Raw genomic sequence first — 14,460 nt, 5'->3', positions numbered from 1 at the left:
ATGTCATCCTCTCCCTCTGTTGACAGCCGTCCTAAATATGGACAATGCTGTCGTTGATCTGGAAACTCTGCAAGCCCTTTATGAAAATGTGAGTATAACATGCTGCATCACTACCTTGGACAGGATCCATGTCTTTGTGGTTACAACGGTAATTAAAAAAATCTTAAAACTTTGCAAATTTTTGACTTTGAAGGGAGAATGATCAAGGCTCATGTTGACTGTGGTTTCAGTAAAGTCAATAGACCAGGGAAAAGACAATATCCCAAACTCAAATACATTTCTCCACTTTCCTGCCAATGCAAAATCATATAAATACACAGTGTTGAACAACAAACCCAGTATAATTACACAAAGTAACACCACTGACAGCTCAGGCTGATCTTGACTGCAGCGTTCAGGCTGGGAAAACCTTGCAGTCTTGTTTTTTTCTTTTCCTCTGTGGCTTGCAGTAAAACTATTATTTTGGAACAGTTTGCTGGTGACAAAATAAAATGATTTACAGTTAGACATTTCATGCCATATATGAATAACAGGCAATCATTTTATTATAGAATGAAACCTAAGAGGGCTCAACAAGCTGTGATATCAACAAAATAGCAAAAAGTCATTCATCAGCTGTTAGTGTTGTTTTATTTGGCTCTCCATTGAGGGTAAACCACAAAACACCAATGGCTATCCATCAAGAAATACCTCTCCAAGATTATCAAAAGCTGAACTTTTGTATACAGTTTAAGTGGGGAAAGAACAACTTTTTAATTAAATTATAGTAAGATGTGTTTATAATGCAAAACAATATATTTTTTTACCGTCAGTCAGAGATGCCACATCAATGTTATCAGGTTTTTCTATGTGGACTTCTTGTTCCATGTTCCACATGAAAGGGTGAACTAAAGGAAGTGTGCATTAGATACCAAAACAAACAGGCCAGCCACAAACTGAACTGGTATGTGTGCTGTTTGGAGTCATTCCTGTGTAGGTCTGTCTACAGGCCTGGACGAGGACCAACGATTCTACATAGTAAACAAGTTTTTTCCTCACACTGGATCTGATTGACTCAACTTTTGTAATACCCCTGTGCAAAGGAAGTGATAGTTGAGAAACCCCAGCATTTGTTTCACACAGCTCCTCTTGAAAGTGCTGGTGCGGTTTAAAAAGAGAGACTGCACTGAGATTCGCCAAGTGAAATGACCACATTGTATCGTATAATATTAACATAAAAAGAATTACGGAGCTGTCATCACTACTTCCCGATATGTCTCCATTTTGGCTATGAAGGGCTCCTTGTATACAGTAAATACATATTCATCAGCCTTCACTGATAGGAAGTCTCCCCCGCCCAGTGGAAACGGTTCAGGACCCATACGAAGTCAGGTCAGTAAATAATAGAACATGAAAACGGGCATGTTTTCCACATTTCAACTGTGATACAGTTTTAAGATGCTGTGAAATTCCTGTGAATTGCTTTTTGGCACAACTACACAGGAGAGGCCTAGACCTTTGGCTACAAGAGCCATATTAATAATGTTGATCATGGGAATGAGACTGAGGCTTGAGACAAGCTGTAGTTATGAACCAATGTGTCATAACTGAGGATCAAAAGTCTTCTAACCTCTCCACTCACCCCGAGACTTCAAGCCCTTTCTCTCTCCTTCTCCCCCTTATGGCCTTAGGCTATGTTATTGAGTCGAGGAGCCAAATTGTTTCTCTTTTGTATTGCGAGACTCCATCCTGTCTGTGGGTCTCCAGCCCCCTAAACCACAGTTGGCAGCACAGTGAGCCTGTCTTGAGGAATGCGAGGGGCTTCAAATGGTTACACCCTCACTCACTGTGCTAGGAGCTAGATCACACACTGCTCTCCCTCACTCTCTTTTTCTCTCACACACACAAACATGCTCACAAACAAACATGTGGACCCTTGCAAATATGCACACACTGTATGCACACAGAGAAAGAAACGCACACAGGCAGGGACAGAGTCGCTCAGTCTATGAGCTGCGTATTATAGCCACTCAAGTTCTTTGAACAAAAAGCCACTGCCATTAAAAGGGGTCACAGTGATAGTGGGACACCACTCCCTCCCCTGTAATATCACAAGCCATTATCTGAACCCAGACTGGTTGTCTGAAGTTCTGACTCCTTTCAGCTGACAGCAGCTAAATGTCATAGAGGTCAGTTAGAGCCATACACCCTCTTACGAAATATTACACTACCAATGATCACCGCATACTCAGTTTTTCTCATGGCAAGTGCCATGTGATATCTTAATATGTTTTACGTGTATATTACAAGTTGCAATTTGTCATTTGGAGACTATTTTTTGGCAGAGCAATGTATAGAGAATCTCATAAATCTTGTCTCTGTGAAAATGATTGACATAAATAGTGATTAAGCCCTGGCTGGCTCTGTTTAGCCCTGTACTAGAAACCTGGCTAATGAATACCACTTGGCTAGCGCTAGAGTTCTGGCATCACAAATATCATCCTACTTTCCTTTGCATTTGATATTCCACATGGGACTGTATTTCTCATGCTAACAATCACTGCAACATGCCCTAGCAATTCAAAGATCACACGCTAATGCCTACTTGTCCCCAATTACACCAAACACTGCTGGGCTCTGCTGCTGCCCTTTGAAAAGGATCTGCTTTGTGTTAAATATATTTACACTTGAAAACAATCTCGAGAGAAGGAGAAGGAGAGCTTGCCCTCGTCGACAGAAGGCAGCGGTGTGTAGAATACTAATCGGGCCCTCACTGCGTTTGATGCTGGTGTTTGATGTTTTCCAAGGATCCACGCTGAGGCCAAACCCCAGAGAGAAAGATCGAGAGAAACAGAGGGAGAGACCAGACTACTCAGACTTTGGGGGTCTATTGGCTCTGGAGGGACTGGGAGAGAGTTTACATTCTCCTCCTGGGGATGGTTTTATTGTTTTGCCCGCCTGCGTCAGAAACATTAACATCTATTGTCTTTGCCTCTTGTGAAACGAAGGGGCATTTCTGGTCTGCCTTTTTTAAACCACCTTGTATAAAGCTGTGGTCCAGAGCCTGACAGCAGGATAATAGTCAGGAATGTAGTCTGGCAACTCTTAAGCATTTCTGAAACTTATACTGTATGTATAGGCTGGTATACAGTTGAGTTAAAGTAGAAAGTTTGAGAGTTATTTTACGCTTGAACTACAGTTTGTCCACATAAAAACTTTGAAAATTAAGCTGACAATACAAATCCACCTCAAGTTCGATTTAGCTGTTGGTCTTGCTTTTGGTAATATCACATGGTCTTCATCAGCAGATTGGAGTTCACCAAATTGTGGATGTTTAAAGATCATTTTTTTCTGAATGCTTAAAGGTCTTTTAATTCATGAATGTTGAGGTTCAAAGTTCATTTTTGACACTGGAAACAGAAATTGACAAAACGGTATTACCTCAAGATTGAGATGGCATGATCTTCAGCAGGCTGAACGTTCATCTATCAATGTTTCTGCCTCTTTTAGTTGCTTTGCATAACACCAGAGACTATAAGGTCCTATCAATTTATAAAGTAGTCTAATACCCCATGTTTGGCAAATGTTAATAGTTCCTTATATTGACCTGTCAAAATGTGTGCTTTCAACACTTCTGTAAGTTTTGATTTCAGTTTTTTTTTTTAAATCCTGTCAACTTCAAGAACTTTATGCTGTACCTTACTACGTAAAATACATTTCCACCTTAATTTAACCTGAATTTTCATCTGACAGAGAGCTCAAAATGATGAGATGGACAGCATAAAAAAACACATTAACTCAGCCAAAGACAAGGAGGATGCCAAACCACTGGACAAGCCTGAGCAGTAAGAGCCAAAGCTATACAATTCATCATATGAAAGCTGTCTTATTAAATAGATATGTTATGATGACTGATTTTGTCCCTTCATCAGGTTTCTATTCCAGTTATCCCAAATTCCCAACTTCTCTGAACGGGTGTTCTGCATCCTGTTTCAGTCGACTTTCCATGAATGTATAACCTCAATCCTCCGCAAAATAGAAATTCTTCAGAGGGTGTGCAAGGTGAGCCAACAGCCTTTTTGCTATTTCATTTTCTTTTCTGCTACTCAGTCTGTTACCTTGATGTTTTCATCTCATTAGTTTTAACATCTCTAATCTGTGTGTGTGTGTGTGTGTGTGTGTGTGTGTGTGTGTGTGTGTGTGTGTGTGTGTGTGTGTGTGTGTGTGTGTGTGTGTGTGTGTGTGTGTGTGTGTGTGTGTGTGTGTGTGTGTGTGTGTGTGTGTGTGTGTGTGTGTGTGTGTGTGTGTGTGTGTGTGTTGTGTGTGTGTGTTGTGTGTGTGTGTGTGTGTGTGTGTGTGTGTGTGTGTGTGTGTGTGTGTGTGTGTGTGTGTGTGTGTGTGTGTGTGTGTGTGTGTGTGTGTGTGTGTGTGTGTGTGTGTGTGTGTGTGTGTGTGTGTGTGTGTGTGTGTGTGTGTGTGTGTGTGTGTGTGTGTGTGTGTGTGTGTGTGTGTGTGTGTGTGTGTGTGTGTGTGTGTGTGTGTGTGTGTGTGTGTGTGTGTGTGTGTGTGTGTGTGTGTGTGTGTGTGTGTGTGTGTGTGCCAGGCTCTCCAGGGCAGTACATGTGTAGTGCAGGTTCTGGGCCTGGTGCTTGCTTTTGGCAACTTCATGAACGGAGGCAATCGTTCTCGAGGGCAGGCCGACGGCTTCACCTTGGACATTCTGCCAAAACTGAAGGACGTTAAGAGCAGTGTGAGTTTGAGTGTTTCAAGAGTGAAAGCAAACATCACTCACTCTACAATAGCAGACACTCAAATTGTATGCTATACAGTTATTCACAAGCAAACAGGAGACTGGAAGTGTTTGTATAAATGAGTTTAAAATAAGCAAAGGAGACAAGCATGTTTGATTAATGTGCACCCACACAAGCACCCTTTTTATGTTGTAATTCACATTGTACTAAAAAATAAGTGGTTTAGGAAAATCATGATTGTAAATGTTGATCTGACTCCATTTTACAGTTGCACCGGGGATTGTTGAGCCGAGAATTTAAGAGTCCAACAGTTGAAAGGGACCGTCTCTGCTGCCAAACATGAGAACCATTGCTGCACAGATTTAGAGAGGCCGTTTTGTTTACTGACTGTTCTTATTCAATATCACATCGGTCTCAGTGTGCCCTTGGCACTGCCATATAAGGACGCAGTGGTTTGTGTTTTTGTGGTGGTGGACTGAGTAAGGTATCCATAAAGAACATCAAACTTTCCAACAGCTCCGAGTTATGACAGCCAGTCCAGCACAGTTGTTTTGTTGTATCGCTCTTCCAATGTCATGTCAAAGGCCCTGCACAAATTAAAACGTCCTGCTGCAAAATGATTAAATTAATAAATAAAGGGATTTTGGTTTATTTATTTGGATCTTTCTCTTTCTTTCAGGATAACTCTCAGAGTCTTTTGTCCTACATTGTTGCTTACTATCTAAGGCACTTTGATGAGGTATGTTTTGGTTCCTGTTTATTTGAATCACTTTTCTGTTTTAGTCTGATTTGCTTAGAAATCCTTCCAGAGCTCTCTTTCCATCCCCCCTCTTGCCAGAGGATACCATGGCTTATCCTTTATCAAATTATTTATTTTCCCTTTTCTCATTTACAGCAGAAAGAAATCTCTCTCCTTCTCTGGCCCTCTCTTCATAATTTTCTTTCTGTCTTTCCCTCTTCATCTCCCGCTCTTGCTCTGCTTTGGTCTGGGTTCATTCAAACCTTCAGTCTGTTCATTGGCACAGCATCCAAAGGAGCGCTAGTGTAAATAATTAGGTTCTCCAGATGAGATGAACTCAGTAGAGTGCTGCTTGCCAAAATCAACCTGCATGACATGGTTCTAGCACTCATAATGGTCTTGTAGTAACACTGATGAAGAGAACTGTGGCGTATTTTCTATTCTGAGCTTAATGGTCATTATCTGCTGTAAATTCAGCCATATCTTCACAGGGATGTTTGGACTGTTGATAAGTATATGCAGGTCAAGACATTTATTTTAATCTTGCATGGTGTGTATAGTATATACTAGAGAGGCCCCCTTAAGTTTAAGGAAGATTGTCTTTGACATTGTGTGTCTGTGCATGAATGTGTGTGTTGTTCTGTACCAGGATGCTGGCAGAGAGACGTGTGTCTACCCTTTGCCTGAGCCACAGGACCTCTTCCAAGCCTCCCAGATGAAGTTTGACGATTTTCAAAGAGACCTTCGCAAGCTGAAGAAAGACCTCAATGGTATGGTCATCAACCTACACTCCACAATTTCCCTCTCACTTGAGCACATCCAAAATGTTCAAACTGTATATTTACAACAAGATTACCAGGTAGTAAACTTGGCCCTGCCATATCCAGCAAATCATGACAGATGTCATATCATGTTTATAATACCTTTGCGTAGAAATGTATGAAGCCATAAATTATGCATTAATCCATGCAAATATCTCCTAGCACAATGGAAAATAATTTTCCAAAACCTGACCAGCTATGGTCATGTTTGGATCATAGAGGCGGGTCAACAGAGAGATAGCATCTGTTTGTCGTACAGACGAGTTAACCAGAAGCAGATGTGACTTGTCAGAAGTAGACTCCTGTTGGACCTGGCGTGCCTTTACTGTCCTCATGAAATAGAGATCAAAATAGAGACGGTGCAAGGTCAGGGAACTTCCACTACTTGTGTGCAATATCAAAGGTTCATCAGCTATTCACTGACCTGAAAGAGGCTCTCCTCAAGCTCCGATTTGCCTCCTTGCAAGCAGCAAACCTCCAAACACAACATTGAGGTTTGAAGACAATTTCAGAATATTTCTGCATGTCTCTGTGGATAAGTTGTGTGCCATCATTTTTCCCAAAGGGGTCCTAAATATGGCTACAGGACAGACTAATTTCGTTGATGGCTTTCACTCTTCGACTCTAATTTGTTCATTCCTCAGCCAGTTGTGCAATCAATTCCTGTGGTTAATCTATTACATAACTTTCCATGACTGCACACTTACTTCTAAAATTACTTTTGTCATGAACATATCATTACTATTAGGTAAAAGCTTTTATCATCAAACTGTTTTCAGCACTAACCATCTGCATTCAAAAGAAAAATCTTTTTGTGCCATTATTTTAGAAGGTTTAACAAGGCAAATATTAAGGAGCCAGAATTTCCATTGATCTATGATTATGATTATGCAATCCCTCAATGAAGTCACAACGCTATAAAACGTCATATGATGATCATGAAAGGACCTCAGATGTTGTATTTTATCATAAAGTAAACACATGAATTATATAAAATTTCCACATGCAAGGCTGAACATGTTAGGTTGCTGGATTTTGAGACTGCAGGAAAAAAGCATGGCAATTGGATTATGCTTTGACAAGCCAAAATGATTGGCTGAGTGAAAAAACGAGTCTTAATGAAAGAGGCCTTTGGGAAATGCTCACTCTCACTACTCTGTCTCAAGTCACTCAGCACTTAGAACACTTTCCAAAGACTGAAGTGCCTACAGGTGGTAAAAAACGACTGAGTTTTTGTGCAAACATATGTGTGCACACGTGAGAGTCTGTACATGTGTATGTGTGAGGTTGTGCGCTTGCAGCTCGATCGACAATTCCCCAAACCTGGTCTGTTCTCTATCATGTTTTATGTATCTTTGCTGCTAAACCAATCAGGTATCTGATCCGTGTTGCCAAATATTGTTTTTCCTCTGCCATAATGATTCTTTAGGCTGTTCATTATTTGCAATTCATAAAGATGGAGTTGCTCACAGGGGAAATGGACTTGCGTCTGCTCCGACCCCAGTGGCAGTGGCACATGCTTGGCCATACATAAATACATCATCACATGCTATACCTGCAGACCTCTTCATTACCTAGCTAAGCTAGCTGAATGCTCTAACAGACGTGGGCTTTGATGACAGTTCCCAGAGGGGGGTTCCGATAGGTAGGCGGCGCAGAAATGGCCTTGGCTGGCCCGAAGGACATCAGCAAGCAGCACAGTGGAGAGAGCTCACTCTGTACCTTTGTAGGAGGCAACATATGGTCTATGAATTACCATTTGCCCAAACCTGACCTCCCCCTTCCCTTAAGCATCTCATGGCCTTTTCACCTCTAAGGCCTTGAGCGAAGTTTCAGTATCTGTTATGGTTGTAGATAGAGTGTGGTGATAACATTCTCCTGGGATCAGTGCGCAGGTCTTCCTTGTTCCTGGGGGTGCCTTATTAGCCATTAAGGGTCATTAAGTCTTTGCCAATACTTATTCAGCAAGCAGAAATCAGCAGAAATTTATCAAAGCAAGCCCAACCAGGTTGTAGTACACTATATACTTTCTAATTACAATACAGAAGCTTGATAAGATATTATTGCTCTGAAAGACTTTACACTCTCAAGATGATTATCTCCTGTACTTTCAGTATGCTCATCTGAGACGGAGAAGGTATGCAAGTTGTCCTCTGAAGGGAACCTGCAGCCCTTTAAAGACAAGATGGACACATTTCTCAGCAAAGGTGAGCTTTTTAAAAAAGTATCAAATCAACTAAAAATGATGGTTAATAGACTTTCCCTAGTCTTGTTAAAGGTTAATGGTGTGTTTACATAAAACACCAATTGACATTTTCGCACAGTGCTATTACAATCAAAGTCAATTCCCGTCCATTCGTGTTGGGTGGTGTGAACGATGTGAGTTACACGACACAAATATATAAAATGTGCGTGCGTTGAAAATATATTTTTTAAATTGAACATATCGTGGGGTTTCATAGAGTGTTGTATGTGGAGGACTGGAAAACAGAGCTGCTGCTCACTGACAGGCCACTGCTCTGGATTTTGCTCTGAACCGGAGCTGTTTACCAGCAGGAGGGAGTTTAATTTTTAAACTTTTGGGATTAAAAATTTAGATTCACCCTCACTTCTCAATCTGCAGTAGCGAGCTGACCTCCAGTGTTTGGTGTTATGCAATTTAGCCTCTCTTCATCCATGTTGACTGCTGACTGGAGGCGAAATGTACTTAAATGTAATTGGACATACAGTACAGAGAGGAGAGAAAACCAGAGTTCCTGGTGACTTTCAGTCAGAGGCTGAACTGAACACAAACACACACATTCACCCGCCAGACTCAATTGGTGCCTGCCATTGCTTGCTAGCCATAAACTAGCAAGCAACACTTTAGCAATACATTACTGGCTGACAGCCAGTGGCTGTACAGTTATGTATTCTGGCTGTTTGGGGCAAATAAATACAGATTCTGTGAGTAATTGTCAGGTGTTCCCTGCTTGGTAACCATGGAAACAGCTTCTGCACACTACTGTCACTGCCAGTACAACTGCATTTTCTTTAGGCAATAGCATATTAAAACATATATTCTAGAAATATTGAAATTAAGAGTCTATAACTAAATAACTACCAAATTTCAAAAGAGTCCAGTTAGCAAGTTTAGCCTACTAGTAAGTTGAGTTTAGTTCAGTTGAGTAAGCTAGCTGTACCCTGTGAATAGACCCGGTGTCTACTTTGCCATGCAACAGACTGACAACTTCTCAGGGAACTCAGAAATGGCAAGTATCAGACTATCATCTATTGATTTGCACTGCATGTCCTGTAGAAAAAAAAGTTAAACTCTGGCAGCTGGTTTGTGCAACAGATGATTGCGGCTGCGACAGTTTCACAGATTGTCCATGCTTACCTACCTACGGACTTGCCTCTCATTGAACATTCATTACTTAGGCACATTAAGTTTTCCACAGAAAAGACCTCAACATGAATAAACACAAAATGATCCTGCAGTTAAAATCATGCAAGTAATGAAAAAATTGCATAATTTTCTTATTTTTCTGCTTCTTTTGAATACACCCCATAAAAATAGTAAATTGATCTGACTTCCAAGCATTGCCTGTGTAAACCAATGTCTAATTTAACTTATTCCTCTGTGTCTAAGGTCTCAATTGTTGTCCAAAACTATTGAAATCACATCAGTGAGCCACACTGTTGCACTGGTTGGCACCATAGTTTATTTTTAGCCATCCTGCTGTTTGTGCTCAGAAATGCACCAAATCCGTTGCTGAAAATAGTCCCTAACAAATGCACTATAAACTCCTATTTGAGTTTGTTCAACTTTACTAGCACAGGTTTTTAGAGAATTAATTAGCCTATGAAAACACAAAGCTTGTGGACTGTTTTTATTTTTTCAAGATTTTTGTGCTCAGAAGAAACAAATGGGCTTGAGGTTTAGCACCACAGACTGGGAAGGGAAGACTTTGGAAGTATTGAGAGACCGACTAACAAATTGTTGGTTTGGATCTTCATGGGATTTGTTCACAATAAGCATAGTGTAGTATATGCCTGCCTTATCCTTTTAAAAATGATGAAACAGATGATGGACAACACTGCTGGTTTGCTCATCTGTGCAACCACCAGACAAGGGGTTACTTAAAGGCAAATAATTTTCCCCTCCTGGTTCAAAAATGATTCTGCGCTGGTATACCCTTGGCATGTCTGAGTTGAAAATTCCTCTGTGGTGTGAGAGTATGTGAAGCAGCTCATCAATCAGAATAAGTCTTCTATGTCTGCAGACACATTTCCAAATCTGCTTCATGCTGTTTTCTGGTTAATATACACACGCAAGGGTTCACTCTGTGTCGTTCTCATGGGGACGTGTGTTTATTCTAGAGTGTATTGAATAATTTACTGCTATTGTTTTACGTTTACCTACAGAGGGGTCCAAAAGTCTGAGACCACTTTACCAATAGGAAAGTGGTGCCCAATACGAAAGTGGTCTCAGACTTTTGGAACCCACTGTGTATGTGTTTTGACAGATTATGGCAGCACTTTGTCTTGATCTTTACTGTATAAAAAAATATATATCTTGCTCTGCCTCAAAGGAAGAGAAGATGGACCTGTCATGCAACCTAAAAATTGACAGTGGAGAACACAACTGGATGTCTGAGAGGCTGAAAAACTAACTTTTCCCGCACCTGATCCCTTTCATTTAGTAGTCTTTTTATATCATATTTGTCCTTGTTCAAAATGTTTCCTCAGGTCCTGTCTTCCTTTATTTTTCTCAATCTCTTACTCCCGTCCAGTTCTAATAACAAGGTTTTTTGCTATCAGAGGAATGACAGAGAAGATGAAAGCACCCTGTTGCTTTTTTGACCTTCTGTCTCTCTATCAGTGTGTTAGGAAATCAAAAAATCTTCAGTGTGGGGTGTTTACCAAGAGGGCTGTTAAAAGGATGATTATGAATTGACTGTAAATGATGAGCATTTCCTCTTCCCTTGCCGTTTTTAGCCAAGCTAGCTGGCTGCCTTTAGCCACTGGTTCCTTTGAGCTGAATGCTAATGTGGTCATATTAGGTAATATGCTCGTATCTCTCAGCAGATTCAGCAGATTACTGTGTTTATTGTTTTAGTTCAGAAGTGCTGAATATTACCATGTGCTAATTAGCTGGTATTTGGTCATAAACCAAAGCACTGGGCAAATGAAAAATTTTACCTGCTGATAGCCCTAGATGAAAAGTCAGGCAGGAGAACATGAACGTACCAAATTTTCATGCCAATCCATCTAATATCTGTCAAGACAACTCAATTAAAACCTCTAATGTGAACCTTGTGGTAGTGCTAGACGAAGAGTAAGGGGTTCACTAAAGTCATACATCATCATCTGGAAACCATGAATCAATAAACGTTTGTGCTAGCCTATCTACTATTATTGTGTATTATTATATTTCACTGGATAAATTAAACCTTTGACCTGCTGGAGGCGCAAGAGGAAAACTAATAGGATCACCAAAGTCATTCAAATTCATCTTATCTGCAACAAATTCCAAGGCAGTCTGTGTCAAAATTTGTTGAGATATTTCATTCTAGACCAAAGAAGTGGACCAACCAACTGACAGCCCAACACTACTATCCCAAAAGCAATGGAGGTAACATACCTAAAAATCTCCTGTAGACATCACAAGAGCACGCTAAAGTAAAAAATCTTGAGCCGCAGGTTAGAAAGGAGGCCAACATCTACTACTACATTTTGTCCTAGATACTGTTACAAACTGCAAAATCCACTAAAAATGTAGCTGTGTCTGTCAGTTTTGTCCACCTCATACAGTCATGCTTTCATCTTCATAATCTGACAGCTACAATATTGGGATATTGTGATCCACTTCAAAGGTGTAAGATTTGATTTGTTATGCTTGTTTTACCATAACAAGCCAAATGTCATACTTTATGTAGCGTTAGCTTTGACCCTGGCTGTATATTCACCTGACTGTGACCGATCTTTCTGAAGGACCTGGCTCACAGGCCTCTCTCCAACTGCTTTTGTATTCAAATGAGAGTATAATGTATAGCATATGTTCTTCCGCAGTAGTGCTCACTGTCCATTTTAAAGGAAGTCTGCAGATGAAAGCTCTCCCATTTCCATCTCTACCTCTCTCTTTTCCCCTCTTGTACTGTCTCCCCTGTGTTTGAGAGAAATATGGGAGCTCTTTCTTTGATGCAAATGACGAGGTTTTTCCTCAGAGAGCAGAATGTAAGCACCATAAGATGGGCATGTGACTCACAAGGCTCCAGACGGGATTCTTGGGGTTCCTCCACTGTGGCGGTGAAAAAAAGAGCAACAGCCAAATGTCTTATTTTTGTTATTTCTGTAATTTCTAAAAAGCCTGGGGTTAAACTGTTTCTGGCTCCACAGTTTAAACCGCCTTTGTTTATTTTCTGACCATGAAACTAACCACAGAATAACAGTGGGAGCGGACTTGTTGGAGCTCTGCTGTTTGGTCTAGCTCGATTTTCCCCGCTCGATCCACAAATTCTCATGCATGCAGGCCTTTGATGGAGTCTCTGTGACTAGCAAGAGAGCACTGGCCATGTGATAATCTGTTTCTGATGGACATGAAGATTAGCAAGATTGATGTTCTCTCTTCCCCATTCCTACCAACTACAACTCTCAGTAAGCTGATATGGTTAAAATAAATATCAAAATAAGATTGTTCATCACATTATGGTAAAATCACAGATAGACATGTTGTATTTTGTCATATTGAATCATATGGTAATGCTGGTGCACTGACAGAACTGACATCTAAGATCATTATATAAGACAGAGAAGAACACAATTAATCATATTGAATCGTCCAACCTCAGGGGAAGGTTTACCAACGAGTGTCTGAGAATATCTACTTTTATTGGTATTTATTATTTGTAGAAATTGTTTAATCACTCACAGCAGATTCTTCAACTTTAGTAATGAAATAAACGCTTTTACTAAAAAAACAAAGCACCATCCTTATATTAAGGGTGTTTTCGCACCTGCCATGTTCAGTTCCAGTGGATCAAACTCTAGTGCATTTTCCCCCTTGGTGCATTTCATTTGGGCAGGTGTTTAAAACAGCAATTGCACACAGGTGCAAATCAAAACAACAAAGAAACAAACTCTGGTACAGTTTGTTTGTAGTATGAATGTGATCCAACCTCAATCCAACTGCAGCTAACATTGCATGTTTTGGGCTAAAGCAGAGCTGTGCATTATGCTGGGCTGAGGAAGAGCTTTGTATCGTAAACATGAATTGAGGGTTGACCTGGAGCAGCGATGAGATACGTTGCCTTCCCCTTGTCAGCCAAGTGAAAGCAGCATGTCTATGCATAACGTAAAACAACACATTGTTTGCAAGATGTTACCTTGAAGTTTATACAAATTTGTATTCACATATTGGGGCTGGAATATGGCCCAAATGATGGCCTCAACTAAACAGAAATGCCAGTTCTGCTGGTCCATTTTTGGAAAGCTATCTTGGAGGAAAAACAAACCATAGATAGCCAGATATCTGACCAATGAGTGACAGCTCCCTCGCGGCTTTTGTCCATCCAAAATGCAACAAAGAAGCAACTCTTCCACTGATTCAGAACAAAGCAAATGAACTACAGGTTTGAAAATGCCCTTGAATACTTTAAGCAAGCCTCATTCATATTACTCATATATTTGTCATCATTTCTTGATGAGCTGTCAGCAGAGAGGGACACAATTGCGGGCTACAGAGTGATTTTAACACCATGGAATGGTTAAGCATAGTGCTGGCCCCCATGGATTTGTCTGAGATCCTTAGATATAGTTCTGGCTTCAATTACAAATAGCAACCAGATATTCCCAGAATAACAGCAGAACATATATTTGTGCCAGGAAAGATACTCTGTCCCATCTACTGTCATGTCCATTTTGGAGAGCCATGAGGAGGTTCCACTATAGGTCATTTCTGATCATTTGGCAGTTTAATGCAGCACCATCTTACAGATAATTAACCTTGAGGGGGTAGAGAAGCTGTCCGGGAGGGAATTTAACCTATAACCTTTTAACAGTTATACAGCAGCAAAATGAAGATTTAGACCAGTGGAATAAAATACAGCTGGATTGACTCCACTACTACTGTTATATTAGAAAATGGGCTTGAAAATCAGCCCAAGGATCCAAAATTAGATAAGGAGTA

General features: G+C 40.5%; 1 protein-coding gene across 1 annotated transcript in view; it reads left to right on the top strand.

Moving 5' to 3' along the window:
- fmn2a (formin 2a) overlaps nt 1-14,460 on the top strand; it is a 38,280-nt gene that overhangs the window by 20,583 nt on the left and 3,237 nt on the right. The window contains exons 7-13 of the mRNA XM_062430295.1: nt 27-88; nt 3,733-3,824; nt 3,912-4,041; nt 4,583-4,729; nt 5,410-5,469; nt 6,119-6,239; nt 8,405-8,497. Of these exons, the coding sequence (XP_062286279.1) occupies nt 27-88; nt 3,733-3,824; nt 3,912-4,041; nt 4,583-4,729; nt 5,410-5,469; nt 6,119-6,239; nt 8,405-8,497 (705 nt within the window). The remainder of the gene's footprint in view (nt 1-26; nt 89-3,732; nt 3,825-3,911; nt 4,042-4,582; nt 4,730-5,409; nt 5,470-6,118; nt 6,240-8,404; nt 8,498-14,460) is intronic.

The sequence above is a fragment of the Scomber scombrus genome, chromosome 12 (genome assembly GCF_963691925.1).
Source record: "Scomber scombrus chromosome 12, fScoSco1.1, whole genome shotgun sequence".
NCBI classification, from domain to species: Eukaryota; Metazoa; Chordata; class Actinopteri; order Scombriformes; family Scombridae; genus Scomber; species Scomber scombrus.
Note: the sequence above shows the minus strand (reverse complement) of the source record. Positions and strands in the feature narration are given on the sequence as shown.